Source organism: Cataglyphis hispanica, chromosome 19 (genome assembly GCF_021464435.1).
Source record: "Cataglyphis hispanica isolate Lineage 1 chromosome 19, ULB_Chis1_1.0, whole genome shotgun sequence".
Taxonomy (NCBI): domain Eukaryota; kingdom Metazoa; phylum Arthropoda; class Insecta; order Hymenoptera; family Formicidae; genus Cataglyphis; species Cataglyphis hispanica.
This window is the reverse complement of record NC_065972.1, coordinates 3,261,556-3,279,028: the sequence shown is the minus strand read 5'-3', so window position 1 is coordinate 3,279,028 and position 17,473 is coordinate 3,261,556. Positions and strand designations below refer to the sequence as shown.

The following is a 17,473-nucleotide window of genomic DNA, read 5'->3' as shown; positions in this document are numbered from 1 at the left end:
AAAATAGAATTTGACTTGACCGCAGTATAACTTTGTATATCCAGTTATTCATCATCATGCTCATCCCCTGTGACGTATATCCACAACTACGGTCGCGTGTTAAGTTTTACGATATATACTCCGTGCGTTAATCACGCACTCGCACGATTCAGGAAAGTAAAGAGGAAATAACCTCGCGTCATGGCACGGGGTCCCTCATGCAGATGGCAAAGAAGTTGGGAGTCGCACCTGGCGGCAGGTGAGCTCCTCCATCACGGGGGGGAATCCAAAGAGGATTTCCCGCCACACAACTCCCCTGTTAGAGCCCTAAACTTGTCCGGCCCCTATCATACGCGCTCACACATGCGATCATATGTTGGCCACTGGCTGATGAGAGAAAGAACACATGAGAGAGAGAGAACAAAGAAACCGATCAACTGCTTCTTCGACGACTCGGCAATTCGTAGGTCAGTTGTGGAAAGTTTACAAAAAGGCTTGTGACAAGGTTTTGTAATCTTTCTTCAGTCTAAACGTTATTAATTGCGTATTAGCGGTTATTATATATATACTATTATATATTTTATTTACATATAGTTTCCACATATATATTACACATTATATATATACGTATAATAGTATTATTTAATTAATCAAGAAAAAAATATTGATATTTTTTATAAGTTAATATTAGGCTGCAATTAAAAATTCTCCAACAATATTAAGACGTATATATGTAAAAGTTAATGTGGATTTAGTTAGATGATTTTATTAATAATGATCAATCACATTATCGTAAATAAAATCTTATCAAAATGAAAAGGGAAACGATGTTTCTCTCTAGAATATAAATCACATTTTTACAAAAAAAGAGGAATTTAATTTTATTACACGAGTTTATCACATTTGTGTGATTATCAATAAAATCAATAAAAAGACTATTTTTATTATAGATTAAATAATTATCTTTCTTCTTTTTTCTAATTTTTTGTTTGGATTTAATTACACGAGTTAATCATTATATTCTCGTATATAAATACTAAAAAATAAAATAAATAAGAGTAATATAAAATTATGTAAGTTAAATTATCTTCTTTAATAACCCAAATTATATAATTAAAAAAAAAAAAACAATTTCTTTTCACGCAAGTTGTTATTTCTCTTCTTTTATCTTAACAGATAGTATTTGTACGTACCTAAAGAATGAACTACATTAAAGGCTCTGAAAATTACAGAGAGAGAAAGAGACGTCGCTGATATATCGGCGCCTATATATTACATATAATATATATATATATATATATATATATATATATATATATATATATATGTATGCGTATATACGCTGCTCCAGTTACGGCAATGAATACGCCTGGATGTCGTTTGTGTTAATTACGCGGAATAGCATATCTGCACTTTCATGTCGACGCTCTGACGTCTACAATCTACAAATGTTTGTAGCAGCCTCTAATAGCTAATATCGGCCAAGAAGAGAATCCACGAGATATATCTTCAATACAAATCGAGAATAGTTTTATATTTTTTTTTAACTATTTATATCTCTCTTTAATATCTACACACAATTTTGAAATGTACTGAAATTATTTTAATATTATTTTCAGATACCGAAATTAAATATGAGCAATATAATATACTGTAATAATTATGTCATCATTTTTTTTTTAATATATAACTTTAATTTTCACTCTTTAGTTACCTTTTAATTATATATTCTCGAGTTGTGAGATATATCTTTTCAATTTAATAAAAAATGACGGAGAAAGTATCAATTATCTTTGTTGCACCGCTTTTATTAGTAATAATTCTCTTATCATCTAACCGAGTCTAGTCCCATAATGCGAGCGTAATTCTATGCACAAAGCGAGTGATGAAATAATTATAGATATCGATTTCTAAAGAAAGTATGGCTCGACAACGACGAGGAAAACGCGCGGGTACGCACCTGCGTTCTACGTTTGGCGCGGGTTACATTCTTGTAAAAAAAAAAAGCGAGCTACATCGTTAAGCGAGATGTCGCTTTTATTGCAGCATCGCGAAATAGTGCATTAATTCGAGGAATGGTCGTTGCATATTATATCATGATATCGAGGAAGGCCGCGGGCTCCCTTTCGATTTAATTGCATTCCGCGGGAGGACGAGCGAGAAAACCGATACATCAAGTGCTCATTAAATCGCAAAAATTATCGCGGTGATCTTTTTGCGCCGATCGAATTTCGCCCATATCGCCCGTCGCTAATCGATAAACATTTTTGCACTCAAAGTCGAGTCGTAGACAAAAAAAAAAATCTCACAGTCGTGCAATCTTTTTCTCGACTTTCAAATTTAGGCATCATATGTTTCTAATATATTCCAATTTTATTTATATTTATTTATATTTATTTATTTATAATTATTATATATAATTATATATATATAATTTATAATTATTTATATATAATTTTGCGGCACATAAATTATAAAATAATGTATTATATGATAAAAAAAATCATCCACTTCTTTCATTGTTTAGTTCATTTACTTATTCTTATTTTTATTTGTTTGAGAAACTCAATTTTCTCGTAGGAAGCGCGATTTATCAGATATTTCGGAGAAATTGTAAAAATATCGTAAAATAGCAAAGTGGGTCGGAACGTTAAAAGGATCGCGCTATTATTTACGAACTGCTCTTGCGATTGAAACGACTATATTTAGACCAAGTAAATTTACACTTTTACAACGATTCAAGTGTATATAATTTTCATGTTTCCATTTTCGTAAGTAGATACCTCTTGCATTTAATTAGACATACTCTGTGACATCAATTCGAATTGAGCGATAGAAAAATCCGATCCAATAAAATTTCGTCGAAATTTTTCCATCTTTCTGATTCGATTTGAAGTCGTTTAAAATCTCGCGAATCTTGCGATACAACAACAAGAACAACAATAACAACAATAACAACATCAACGATTGCGCGACGAAAGTCGATGTTGTCGTCGAAGCCAACATAATGCCGCCGCCGCTGTTCATCGATCTCACGCGCGTGAATTCGTGCGACACGCGCGCCTGCGTGTTACACAATACGTATATATGTACATCAATAAATATACGCGTGTGAGCGTGTTACACAGGGACGAGCCTAAACGTGCAAGGGGGTTGGTCGCGCGTGCACGTGTGCGCGCGTATATACAAGGCTGCGAGGTACATACATATCGGTCGCCGCTATCGATTATTTTACTCATGTGAAACTTACCCCTCCCCCCTCCCTTGCCCCTCGATCCCCCCCCGGCGCCGTGCGGAGCGCCCCACTCGCGGCGTCGCGACGCCTCGTATAGAGCGCGATATCGACGTTACATCGCAGCTCTCTCTTGCCCTCCCTCCGACGCCCCCGCCCTTCCCCCTTTCTCCTCTCACTCTGTCGTCAGCGGGAATCCCCACTTTCAGTGTCGAGAAACTACCCCCCAGGGCCGTGAAATCTTGGCATTAACGAGCCCTAATGCGTCCACTGTTTAAAAATTATAAACGTCAAAAAAATCTTATAAATTATTGTGTTCACAATATGTGTAAAAATCAAACTTATATTTAAAAAACTATAATAAATATAGAATTGTAGGAATTTTAAAATATGTGTATGTAATGTATGTATATATTATTTTATATATGTTTTATATAATATTTATTATAAAAATAAATATTACATATGGATATACACATCAACGTGTATCAACTTGTTTTTATAAATTTATATGGAAGTAGCATTTAGATATAGATTAAAATAAAAATAAGAAAAGAATCCGAGATAAGTTTCAGAATAAATAAAGAATAGCGCGCTTTTACAAGGGGCAATATTATTAGATATATGAATATTACACACGCGCGCATCCCCTTTGAATATTTATTTTCCCGCATCGAAATAATCCGGCGCGGCGCTTTAATCACGCGGCGAATTTATCCGCTTGCGTTTTAATCCACCGTTTCTTTTTCTGTTCGACTCGACCGGATATAAGGTAACGCCGATATCGATTTTACTTTGTCGTTGATACTCAAATGGATTTCGTTCACGGAGGTATTCGAAGATTCCTCCCCTCCCCTCCCCCCCCGTGCATGCGTTACGTTCTCTATTGCTCGAGTTTATCTCAATCTCGGAGTCGAGATACTCGTAATACGTGTCAGCTGGCGCGTTTATCGAAATTTTATCAAGCCGCAAAAGCGCTTGAAAAATACTCGATCGCGCGATCGATCGATCGATCGATCCTTTTTCAGCGATGCGGATTTTGAAGCGAATCTCCTCCCTTGCAAATGACGTTTATCACTGCTCATAACTCATCGATATTAATTATTATTTTAAACGGGCGGTTAATATTATTTTATTACAGCTATTAACTATAAATCAATATATTTTTTTTAATTGATACGTATATATATTTAAATATTTTACGATGTAGCGAGACTATATTTTTATATTTCATATATATATATATATATATATATATATTTATAAAATTTAATTGGAATTTGAGAATATTTTAATGATTTTAAATTAATACATAATAAACTAAAGCATGATTTTAATATACTCTTGGAAAAGCAATATTTTAGAATTGTTTTTAAATTAAATCTCGAAATAAAATTCAAGTCTTATAATTCTAGGAAATTCCATGCCGCGGAGTCTGGAGTTTCGGCCAAGTTCTTTAAAAGAAAGTGCTGCAAGTGGAGGCGAGTCGTGGAGGTGAGTCATCTGTATTGCAATTGTGCGGATGAATTGAATTGTAAATGGCCACCTTGGTCGTAGAGCGGGCGCATCGGCGCCCTGTATCTGACGCACTCCCGCGGATCGAAACAGGCATAAGTCTCCTTGTTTCAAAGTATGTGCTATACTCCTTGGCAACTACTTAGCAAACAGTCCGAGGCAACACAACGCAAAAGCGCCCGCGTGTGATCACTGTTGCGCCGTGTAATTCCAGCGCCTCCATCAATGACTTATACAGTCCTAGATTACGCTCTATAAGAATTGTGTATAAATGCGCATCCTATTTATTCTCGTTTATATCTATTTCCGAGTAGTTGAAGCAAAAAACTTTTAATTCTTAATTTAAATTTTATTTATTATTAAAACTTTTCAATTATTAATTAATATTAATATATTAATATTTTATTATATTAATTTTTATATTAATTAATATTAATATAATCATTTTACATTAATTTTATTTATATTATTTAAAAACTCCTACAAAATTCTTTTATGCAAAATATTATTCAAGAAACTAGAAGGAAACTAGAGGAAAGCCATAATATGTATTTGAAAAACGGTAAAAAAGAGAAATATTAAAAGATAATGTTATATACGAAAGCTTTATCACTTCCTCATATTTATGAAATTTATTGATACAATTTTTTCTTCTATAAAAAAAGAAATACTCTTAGAGAATACAGATTTTGAAAAAATAATAATTATTATAATAATAATTATTCAAATTCAACAAATTTTGTCATTAAAAAATTTGTTTACATCTTCTTTTACACATTATAAATACAATATAATTGAATAAATTTTCGGTAAATAATTACGCGAATATATCGGTAGAAAGATACCGCGCGATAGCTAGCGTCAATCAATCGACGGATCGATATCGCTGACAATGCGCTGATATCAAACATGCAAACTCCGAGTGAAAATTAATCGATCTCGTCGCTCGATGAATAAGATGGTGTATCGAACCGGCCGTCGATCAATAAAGTATCGAAAAAAAAAAGAAAGGATAAAACGGGCACGCGAAGCCATATATCAGAAGACAGAAGCCGACTCGCTTAATTGAGAAACTACATTGTGCGTCGTTCGGGGGTGCCAGATACGGTCGAGTAGTCCCTGGGCCACCCCTGGACTAGGTTCGCCTTCGTTCCCCGTTCCGTCCTATCCCGCGTCCCGTGTTCCTCTTTCATCCTTCATCCCCCGAAACTGACTCGTCTCCTCTCCTCTCCTCGACCCCTGCGTATCGAGTTCGTTACAGATCCCCGTGGCGAGATCCCCGCCCCTCTCTCCCCCCGCCCGTCCTGTCCACTCTCTCTCGCACCCCCCTCGCACGCTCCTCAGCTTCGTCGGCCCCGTCTCGTCCCGAAAGAGAGAAAGAGAGAGGAAGGGTGAGAGCGAGAGAGAAAGAGTGAGAGAGAGAGAGAGAGAGAGACCGGCACCCTCCTGTCGGAGGCTCTCGCGTAGCGTAGCATTCGCGATTTGCGCAACTCCGCACAACTCCGTGCGAGCGCGAGACGCGTTCGTTTTCTCTCCGTGTGTCCCAACAACACCACACACGATTTGACCTCGTGCGCATCCTTGCCCGTATCTTCCTCCATCTCGAGATCGCAGGACGAGAAGAGAAGAAAAGAAGAGAAAGACAAGAGTCGTTTCCTCCGGAAAGCGGGGTCGATTATTCCAGAAGGAAGAAATTTGCGTTCCGGACAAATTCTGCGACGGAATTCGGGAGCACGAAGACGACATCGGAAACAGCGGGGCGTCGAGGGTGCGAAGAGATAGAGATAGAGGGAAAGAGAGAGAGAAAAGGAGAAAGGGAAAGAGGAAGAAAACGCATCGTGGCGCGACGCGCTTCTAAGCGTGCGCGCGCGCGACTTCGCATTCGCGGATATCGAAGTCGAGGATCGGTCGTCACGCCGAGGATCCGTCTCTCCCTTCGTCGTCGAGGTCGTACGCCATCGAACGAAGCCGTCGAAGCCGATCGATCGAAAGCGCGCGGCTGAGAGTTCGATACGACGCCGACGTCGTAGAGTCTCTCTCTCTTTCTCTCTCCGTAGCGGGCGGCCATTGATCTCCGTATCGACGCAGCCACGACCAATCGTCGGCGACCCCTCTCTTCTTCTCTCGGCCACCCCTTGCTGTGTACCTGTGCGTGTGTTTGCGCGGATTCCGTGTCGCTCGATCGAGTTATCTTGCGGATCGTTCGTTCACGCAGCCTCCACGGAAGAAGGACATCTTGGAAGAAGGAAATAGTCATGGAGGATGATGCGTGCCTTATCGGCGTATCGACGTTTCGATCCTGAAGAACAAGGAGGTAGATAAGATCGATTATTCGCGATTTCGAAGACTGTTCGATTGCGCGCGCTCGCGTTGGATGAAGAATATGGACCATATCGGGCCGTATCGATTCCGTGATCGATCGGGGGCCAGCTTCGTTGAATAGCCTGATTGATCGTGGGAGGGAAGGAAGGAATATCGAAGTGTACTCGAGACGAAACTTTGTGCAAAGTAACTTTCTACTACGTCAACGATCGAGTTCGAAAATGAAATCGCAAGTTCGTCGGCAACTTAAGAATCCAAATCATAATCAATTTCATAAGGAAGGAAATTGAGAGACTCGAGTTGCTTTGAAGAATAAATTTTTCAAGTGTTTCTCTTGAAGAAAAATCTGTACGAGAGTGTAGTTTGTCGCAATGTTTGTCAAAGACACGAGCAGCCTTTTTGCTAAAGACAGACGACGATCGCGAATCGAATCGGGCCGAAAGCAGTCTCATTAGTCAGTTGGCTAATATCGCTGGGTCGAGGTCGTGGCGGGCGCAGGTGACGCGAGTCGATGTTTATGCTCGAAGTATCGGCCGCGCGCATCGAACCACATTGGTCACGAGGTATCGGAAAATCGATAGAAAGCTGACTGACGCCAGCGGCGGCGACGACGTCGGCGGTGGCGTTGTAGTTGGAGGTGGCAGTGCTCGTGGTGGTGGCGGGTGAGACGTCCGTGTCACCTACACACCCTTAGTTACGCGCCGCTCTGATGGTGGTGGTGGTGGCTCAGCCGGTAGTGATTCTTGTCACTTTTGACGCTCTGCGTGCGAGGTTATCCTTATCGCGACTCACCAAGAGGATAACCTTCTCTCGTGTATTGTAGAGAGGAAAACAAGAGGACGATCGCGATTGTCAAGGCTTCGACGATCGACAACTATCTTCGGGCGGTGAAACGAAATCGCGCGCGAAGAAAATAACGGGTGTCATCGTTGTTTCGAAACTCCGTCTCCGGCACCTCTTTCACGTGGACGATAAACTCTTATCAATCGCGCGGAGGAGAAGTGCGAGGAGCATCACTGCGCAAGTACCCATGACAGTAACGGCTTCGACGACGATGTGCTGGTGCAGTGATAGTGACGACGGTGGTGGTGGTGGTGGTGGCGGTGTTGTGTGAGCGATTACTCCCCCTCTGTGAACGAACGAACGAATAAACTGACACGTGGCGGGGAAAGGAGAAAGGGGAGGGAAAAGACAGAGATCGCGGTCACACCTGGACCAGGAGAGGAACTGTCGCGGCACGCGACACGAAGAAGCGCGTGAGCGGAATAACAGTAGTATTATAGTAGTAGTACAACAGTAGTAGAACGGAGACCAGATGGCGGTTGTGCCGGTAGTGTGAGCCGCGAGATATTCGGCATAGGGACCGTTAGGGGGAGGAGGTGGGGCGGAAGAATCCCCAGTAGAGAGCGGGACGGAAAGTGAGAACCGACCCTCTTCGCACCGCTTCTGGGCCCGCTTGTGGCTCTCCTTCACTCTTTTTTTCTCTTTCTCTCTTCGTTTCTTCCATTAGAAGAGAGCCGGTATATACCGGTGCGTTCGCACTCGGGCGCGCGAGCGCAGAGAGCGTGCGCTCTCACTCGCTCCGCACTCGTGCGGTGTCATGGGCACACGGTGGTCGTTGCGCTACCACCGGATACTTCTTACGTCGATCCGACGTCGCGGTGGAGTCTCAGCATCAGCATCATCGTCGTTGTCGTATTCGCGAAGTACTCGCCGAGAGGATCGTGCGCGTCGTCGTTCGCGGTCGTGCGACAATCAGTGACAGCGAGATTACAGTGTGATCAGGAGCAAGGAATCGTGACATTTCTTCACCCTCCATCCGAGCAAACAATTAATTTGACATAAGTAAAAAAAGAGGAAACAAGTGTGATACGGTGCGGTGCGGTGCGGTGCGTTGCGGTGCGGTGCGGTGCGGGTGCGGTGCAGTGCGTCGTATCGTCGTCGTCGTCGTCGTCGTCGTATCGTCGTCGTCGTCGTCGTCGTATCGTCGTCGTCGTCGTCGTCGTCGTCGTCGTCGTCGTCGTCGTCGTCGTCGTCGTCGTCGTCGTCATCGTCGTCGTCGTCGTCGTCGTCGTCGTCGTCGTCGTCGTCGTCGTCGTCGTCGTCGTCGTCGTCGTCGTCGTATCGTCGGCGAACAACAGCCGAAGGAGCGAGTGGCAGTGCGCCCACTACCGAACTAGATGTGCGTAAATGGAAGGTATAGGGGACATAGGCGATCATCAATCGCATAGCGAGCAATTACTGGACTCGGTCGATTCCCCGGTGGCGGTGTCTACGCATGGCCGGGGCAATGGGGGCGGCTCGAATGGGAACTGTGGGGGAGGCGCAGGGGGAAGAGGAGGAGGAGGAAGTGGCGGCGCAGATGGAAGTAGGGGTAACATGGTCGGTGGGGGTAGACATCACAACCACCACCATCATCATCACCATCACAGCCACAGCCATAGCCACGGCCACCATCACCATCACCACCATCATCAACAGCAGCAGCAGCATCAGCACGAGGTCGGGCACGAAGCAGGAGGCAACGGTAACGGGGGTGGCGGTAGTGGTGGTGGTAACGGTGGTGGTGGTGGTTGTGGTGGTGGTGGTGGTGGTAACGGAGGAGGTAGCGTCGAGGGTATGTCTTCGTCGGCCTCTCAAAGCCCCGACATCGCGTGCGCGAGCTTACCGCTGGAACTGCTCGCGGCTGGCGCGCTCGGCGTCAAGGAGGAGCGAGACCTCGCCGCCGCGGAGGACCTGTCGTCGTCCCAGGATCCGCCGAGCGTCGGCGGAGGTGGTGGCGGTGATAGTGGCGGCGGCGGCGGCGGTGGCGGTGGTGGCGGTGGTGGCGTTAGCAGTGCCAGCGGAATCGGAAGTAACGACGGCGGCGGACGCGCCGTCGGTAGCGACAACGGCAACGGCAACGGTAGTAACGGCGGCAGCAGCGGTGGCGGTGGAGGCGGCGGCGGTAGCGGCGGCGGCGGCGGCGGTAGTGGCAGTGGTGGTAGTAGTAGTAGTGGCGGCGGTGGCAGGCAGAGCGCGCGGGAGTCCCTGTCGGTGATCGTGCCGCCTCAGGACGTGGACGTGGACTCGCGCGACGCCGACGACTCGGAGCTCCTCAGTCCGGGCAAGCTAACGCCTACGTCCGGGATAAGCGTGTCGGTCGCGAGTATGATCGACGCGACGGATTTCAGGGCGATGCAGCCGGAGCCAACGTATCAGACACTTACCTCGGTGGCCGAGAGGATGTCGCCGCCTGGCTTCAGTCCGGGCTCGTCTTACGCCACGTTGACGCCGCTGCAGCCGTTACCGCCGATATCTACGATGAGCGACAAGTTCGTTTACGGCGGTCACGCGGCCGGCGGCGTCACCGGCAGTTTCGCCGTAATGCAGAACAACGGCCTGGGTAACATCGGCCTCGGTATGGGCGGCTCGCCGTACGCGTATGACAAATTACCCTCGATGGGCATGTCGCCGCCGCACAATTATCCATCGCCGGGCGCGGGACTCCAACCGAGCCCATTGTCGCCGCAGAGCGCTTACAGTCAGAGCGGCCTTAATTCGCCGCACAAATCGTCCGCGAGTCCCCATTACGATCCGGCGTTTTTACCACGATTGCAGCAGAGTCCGGCGGCGCTCAGCCCGTCCTCGCCGCCGGCGGTCACCGCGACGGCGAGTTTCGCGCCATCGCATCATTCACCGCCCGGCACGCATTCGGTGCCGAGCGCGGCGTCGCCGCCCCCGACTATGCAGACGCAGCTGCAGCAACAGCAGCAACAGCAGCAACAGCAACAGCAGCAACAATCGATACCGCAGCAGCAACAGCAGCAACAGCAAACGATATCGCACACGCAACACGTGCAACATACGTCAGTGGTGATGAAGACGGTGTCCACGGCGAGTAACGGCGGTGCCGGCGAAGTCGAGGAGATTAACACGAAGGAGCTCGCGCAGCGGATCAGCGCCGAGCTCAAGAGGTACAGCATACCGCAGGCGATCTTCGCGCAGCGAGTGCTGTGTCGGAGCCAGGGCACCCTCAGCGACTTGCTGCGCAACCCGAAACCCTGGTCCAAGCTCAAGAGCGGCCGCGAGACCTTCCGGCGGATGTGGAAGTGGCTGCAGGAACCCGAGTTTCAGAGAATGTCGGCCTTGCGGCTAGCAGGTTAGTTGTCCGCGCGAAGAGACGTTTCTCCTCGTTTCATGTAAAGCCCCCCCCCCAAAAAAAAAACCTCCCGCCCCCTCTTCACAAACCACTCAAATTACTCGAAATTACACTATCAAAAAAGTCCCACCTCTCTATATCGTATATTTCGTGTTCTTTTCATTTCTGTAAGAAAAGAAAGAAAAGAACCCGGGCTCTGAGACCGACGTTATCATCGTCGTCGTCGTCGTCGTCGTCGTCGTCGTCGTCTTCATCATCATTGTCGTTGTTCATCGTCATCGTCATCATCATCGTCGTCGTCGTCTTCGTCTTCGTCTTCGTCGTCGTCGTCGTCGTCGTCGTCGTGTGAGTCTCTCGCACATGTACTACATGTATACACGTACAAACGTCACAAACACGTTGTGTCTCACGCTTCACATACACACGTGTCTCGCTGCTCGCCTGTGTTCTCGTCCTGTGCGTCCTCAATCATCGATGCACTCAATCGATGATCGCCAGATTCTTCGGGTATCGCCGTTTTACAGCCCTTCGTTTTTCCAAAATCATCTTTTAAATGATTACTCTTAAAAAAAAAAATACGCGATATCGCGCTTTAAAATGATAAAGTTAAAATAGTTTCAGACTAAAATAATAATAATTTCTAATATGAGAAAAGTCTCGAGATGCCATGTCAAACTCTATTACTTTATCATTAAACAATATTAATATTCAGATTTTAGATAATATGAATAAAAAATAAACTCATAGTTTTCTTTAATGTCTTTGTGCAAGAGTTGCAAGATTGAACGAAACAAAACTGTACAAGTAAAATAAAAAAAAATGCGTTTTTCAAAATACATTCAGAATAATTTGTAGAGACTTGTTTCTCCGCGTTAGGAATTTTCCGCGCGAAACATCGCACCTGACCGCGTTGTATAAGAAATCCCCCTCCCCTTCTTCTTCCAGGGATATCCTTCGATTCAAAATAAACTGCACCCTATCTGATAGCGCTCTACTGGAACGAGCTTAGAAAAGAACAGCTTCAAGTTACTTACATTGATTAAACTTCTTTAAAAATCAACAAAATTAAATGCACGATTAAAGTATGATAAGACTTTCTATGTTTGAAAACAAAAAAAGAAAATATTAATAAATCACATGTTTTTTTTTTACTTCTTATGAATATCAAAAAAAAAAAATTATTTATTAAACTCTTTAAAATTGATTGTCTTTTTAAATTAAAAAATATGTGTTCTAGAATACTTTTTAATTCCTACTAAAAAGTTATCCATTAATCATATATGTCGATGCATTTATCAAATCAATACTTTGATAGTTTGTACGAAATAAAAATTGCTCCAGAGTATAGACATAGCAGTGAATAGTGTTTAAAATCTAAATTAGATATCAATACACATATAAAATAATCAAATGTGCAAGGCGATCGAAGACATGAAACGATTACGGATCGAGCGTCATTAAGCGGGTATTCTCCGGGATGAGGCGCTAAATGACACGCGGGAACACGTTTTGGGGAGGATATACGCGCGCAAAAGATCCGCGCGGAGCGCGCGCGCGGACAGCGGAAGCGCACACGTGGCTGATCCACGTGGGAGAGGCGTTCCCTTCCATATCATTCAGAGATAGACGCGCGGAATAACACTTTTCGAATTCAACATCCTTCGTTCGCGGGGGGGCGATGCGGCGGCGCTCCGCGTCGCGGCGCTCGCCGCTTGCGTCCCCGGTATTGATCGCCGAGAGAGAGAGACGGAGAGCCGCGGCGGCGGTCACGCGGTCGCCGTCGTCGTCACGACGACGACGACGACGACGACGGGCATCGTCGGGCGCAGCCGCGCGCGACCTCGCCACGGCTTCGTCTCGCTTTCCGGAGAGCCGCCATGTTCACCGCGTCGTCGTCGTCGTCCTTCCCTCTCTTCTCCACCTCCTCCATCACTTCTCTGGACCATTCTCTTCCCGACCATCGGAATCGCCGCGTGGGACTTTGCCGATTTTCGTGTCACTCGAGTATGATCGCGGAAAGCGCGATGATCCTCGCGATCGGGACTTCCGCTGAGAAGGGAAGAGAGAGAGAGAGAGAGAAAGTTGTGTGTGAATTTTGATTTTGAATAATTTCTCTCTTTGATAATCCAGAAAAAGATTTATTTATTTCACCTTTTTCAGGATTTTTTTTACGATTATATACAAAGAAATTTCTCATTGACAAATCCGATGAATTTCGAGTGGATTATTAATGAAAATATCGCGGGAAATTATTATTTTTCCATACAATTTTTAAAATTATATATTGTCATAATTTTCTAAGCTTCAAGTTAAAACTCTATTAAACACAATCTCCCCCTATCTGTAAAGCCGACAAATATTTTTTCGTGTGTAAAACTGAGTTTATCCAATTGAAAAATTTTCTTTAATCAATCTAATTTTTAACCATTCCCTTTCAAGACTTTAAATTTATTAGAAAATTTGCCATTAAAACTAATAATAATAAATGTAATATATTAGCTGACCTAAAAGTTTCTTTCCTATTAAAATAAAATTGCTTATTTCTTGCTCGCCTTTTCCTTTTTTTTTTGTCTCTTTTTAACTATATAAACTCTCTCTCTCCTTCTCTCTCTCTCCTCTTCTTTCTGTCATTTCTTTGCGCGTCTACCGAGGCATACACATGACGTCGAGAGAAGAGAGGATATCTCTACGGTATAAATGTTCCATCGATATAGTACGAAACTCTTTTAGGGTCGTGGAAAAGGCCAAGGAAAAAGAGAGAAAGGAGGAAAAGGAAAGGAGCGAAGAAAAGACGCGGCGTAAAGATGAGAGTAAAGAATCGCCGCGAGGAGAAAATGCCGAAGAAGGGAAGAAGGGTTCGATTCAGTGCCCTTCAAATTAGAGCCTCTCTTTCCATTGTTTCCCACGTGCCTCTCTCGTGAGAAAATCCGTCTCGTTAGAACGCGTTCGTGGATCCAAACAGCAAATGTTTCGCGAGATGAATCTACCTCTGAATTCTCCTATTATATGTATTATATCACTCTAATAAGTGTACAAATATAGCTACGTCTTTAATTTACAATTTGAAAAAAAAAAAAAATCTAAAGGAATTTTATTGATATTATTATTTTTGAAAATTAGAATAAAATTGACAAATTAAAATTTAGAATATAAATAATTATTAAATTAATGATCCAAATTAAAATACGAGAAATCAGATTCATAAATTAAAATCAAAATCTAAATAACTTAAAAGAGATACACGAGGGGAAAAGCGAAAAAAAATTATGTTTTGTAGAATTTGACTTGGAAAATAAATTTCTTGAGGAAAAGTGCATTGTAATGCTCTGAAGATTTTCCGGGAAACTCCAAACGAATTATAATAATTCGAAATAATTCGCTCGTAACCGTTAAAACGTCAATCAATCGGCAAGCCTAACGTTGCGCTTTTATAAATTACCGTTATCATGCCACCGCTGTTGTTGTTCGTGCACGAATTCATCTAATAATGACTATAACATGTGCTGGATGTCATTTGCGTTTAATTGCATTCACCATCGTCGTCGCTATCGATCGTTGCATGAGGGGGGGTCAGGTGCATTAGTCGCGAGGCTCCTCATACCTTTGTATTTACTTTCGCCAAATGTATCCTGATATATTTCCGAGGAAACTCAATGATTCACAAACATTTATTTCCCGATGATAAAGTTCTTACGTAACTTTTCACGGACCTTAATAAATTTTTTCAAGCAGAAGTTGAAAATAATAAAAAGTTTTTAGTCGTTTAGAATTTAAAACAATCCGTATTTTTTGATATCAGAGGATCTAAATTTTCAATTTTTAATAAATAAGTTCTTAGATCTATAAAATAATTCCTGGATTTAAATTGAATTAAATCATATACATACACAAAAGCGTAATTATAAATTAAATAAATTAAATAATGAAAATTAAGTAAATTAAATATTAAAATATTTTTGCATTCCATGACGAAAAATTACAAAATGCGAAAATTTTGTCGAAATTCAAGAATCCGATGCATCTCATAAATCAGACACGCCTCGCACAATTAATGTCGCCATTCCTCAACATAGATGCTTGATATCGTTCTGTAGATCTTGCATCGGTCGCGCATGTGTCTTCTTACACACACTGGACATAATGAAAAAAAAGAATCGATACGGTTGTGTCGTTTCCCTGTCTCACGGGCTTATCGCGAAGTTACATCGCTACCAAGAGAGCTACGTTATGTTTTTAACAACGCGATCAATACCTGTGTCGTCCTCGTAAATACGAATTTTTGAATTCTTAAGTTTGCGAAGATATCCAAGATATATCGCTTATTTGTATTAAATTAGCGCGCGAAGTGTTCGTCTCACTTTTCCATTTTCTGCTCTAGATAAAGTTTGGAATATTCCTTTAAAAATAGTTATCTAGAGAAAGAGATTAAAAAATTTTTCTAGATAAAAAAAAAAAAAAATATTCACATGGCTATCTCGATCGATGAAAATTATATACAACTAATTATCTTACATGTTCTTTACTTTAATTTCACATAAATAAATTTTCAATGGTTTCTCGGATATAACATTAAAGAAAAAATTTATAATCTCGTAAACTAATAATTCGGGATTACGCGACTAATTAAGGATTGCAGGCATGTCGTCCTATCTTCTAAGGTTTACGAAGTAAAATAATTAGGTTTCCCTCTCTCTCTCTCTCTCTCTCGCTCTGTTGCACTTTCACGTAGCGTGGCGGACGCTATGCGGTTTCCACGGTACGTTGACGCACAGCACGCGCCGAAACGCGACACCCGGCGGTGTGGAGAGGCCCTATACGTGCTCACATGTCGGGCATAGCATGAATTCACCCCCGCGTGTCCCGCGTGCCCGTCGTCGTTCCTACGGGATATCCTGTCGGCTCGCGGGGAACGCGTTCACCGACCCTCCCCCTCCGCCCTCCCGTTTTTATCCATCCCTCCCCACCCCTCCTCCTCCTCCTCCTCCTCCTCCGCTATCTGATCGAGAGTATTCAAATCCCTGATAAATTTCGGCAACTCTCTCCGAACTCTATATGTCGAGCTTATCGATGTATTATTTTTTTTAAAACGACACCAAGTATTAGTTCAACGAGCGAGAAAGTCGGTGCAATGACAGTCACTGCAATAGCACTCGCGACTCGTGGTTGTTGGGTCATTGAAAAATGGAATATTCTATTTTTTTCTGGCTAAATCTTATTAATAAGTCTGCAAGTGTTTAGTTAAATTTAGATCTAGTTATTAGAGATATTAATTCTCGTCTACTTTGATCTTTAGAATTTTCTGCTTCCGGAATTTTCTCGGATGTTTGAATTTTGCTTTTTTTTTTTCCATCATCGGATCATCGAATCTTACATAAATTTAGGACCTTAAATGCAGAGAATAAACTGATATTATTTTAGTGTGCACATTTTTCTATTCAAAACGAGAACTGCTTTTTTTCAGAGCTCGGTTTTTATAGAGGAAGGGGTCATTCACTAAAACATTCTATCGAAAGGATAAAGAGGAAGGGGGCAGAGACAGGGGGGGAATCAAGGTGCAGATGTCACATCAATGAACACCTTTCGTCGTACAGCTGTTACGCTATGCGATGAGAGCTAATAGAACGAAAAAGCGTGGCTTTTACGTTTCACGATTTCGACTTTTCTATTGACCTGCGCGTCTGTGTTTAACGGCACGTTGCTGTTAAGAAAATACGTAGGGAATAATGTATTTTTTCATTATCTTTGAAAATACAATAAATGCGAACAAATATCTTTTCAAAATAGTATTTACATATCGCTTCTATCGTACATATCACAGTGATAAATAATGGTATTGAAAGCGACATAAATGTCTAGATGTAAATAAGACCTTCAACATAGTAAACAAAGTCGAAATCACAATATCAGTCATACCGTTTAGTGCCACACACGCGGTCGGTCGTGTCGAGTTAAATTCGAGTCGCAATTTTGGCGAATAGAAGACGCGACGCAATAATTCAATTCGCTCGGGAAGGACGCGTTCGTAAAATTCAACGGAGGCGCGTCACGCGTTGTCAAATAGGACAAGATCGCCCGCATCGCGCTTAAAATGTCCGCGAACATCATCAAAAGTAGATTTTGCGACATCGTTTTGTTTCTTTTTTTCCTTTTTTTTACGTGCGCGCTTTACATTCGAGGATGTTCAGCTGGTTATTGCGTCGCTAGAGAATTCGATAGAGAGCTCCGCTCTCGCCGCGCGTGGACGGATCGAGTTGAGTTTCAAGCAGATCATTGATAAACGAAAG

The 17,473-nt window shown here is 43.1% G+C and overlaps 1 protein-coding gene across 1 annotated transcript in view; it reads left to right on the top strand.

Moving 5' to 3' along the window:
• Positions 1–9,238: 9,238 nt before the first annotated feature.
• The window catches only part of LOC126856840 (one cut domain family member 2-like), a 69,341-nt gene continuing 61,106 nt past the window's right edge, over positions 9,239–17,473 (top strand). Inside the window, exon 1 of the mRNA XM_050605739.1 lies at positions 9,239–11,189. Within this exon, the coding sequence (XP_050461696.1) occupies positions 9,239–11,189 (1,951 nt within the window). The remainder of the gene's footprint in view (positions 11,190–17,473) is intronic.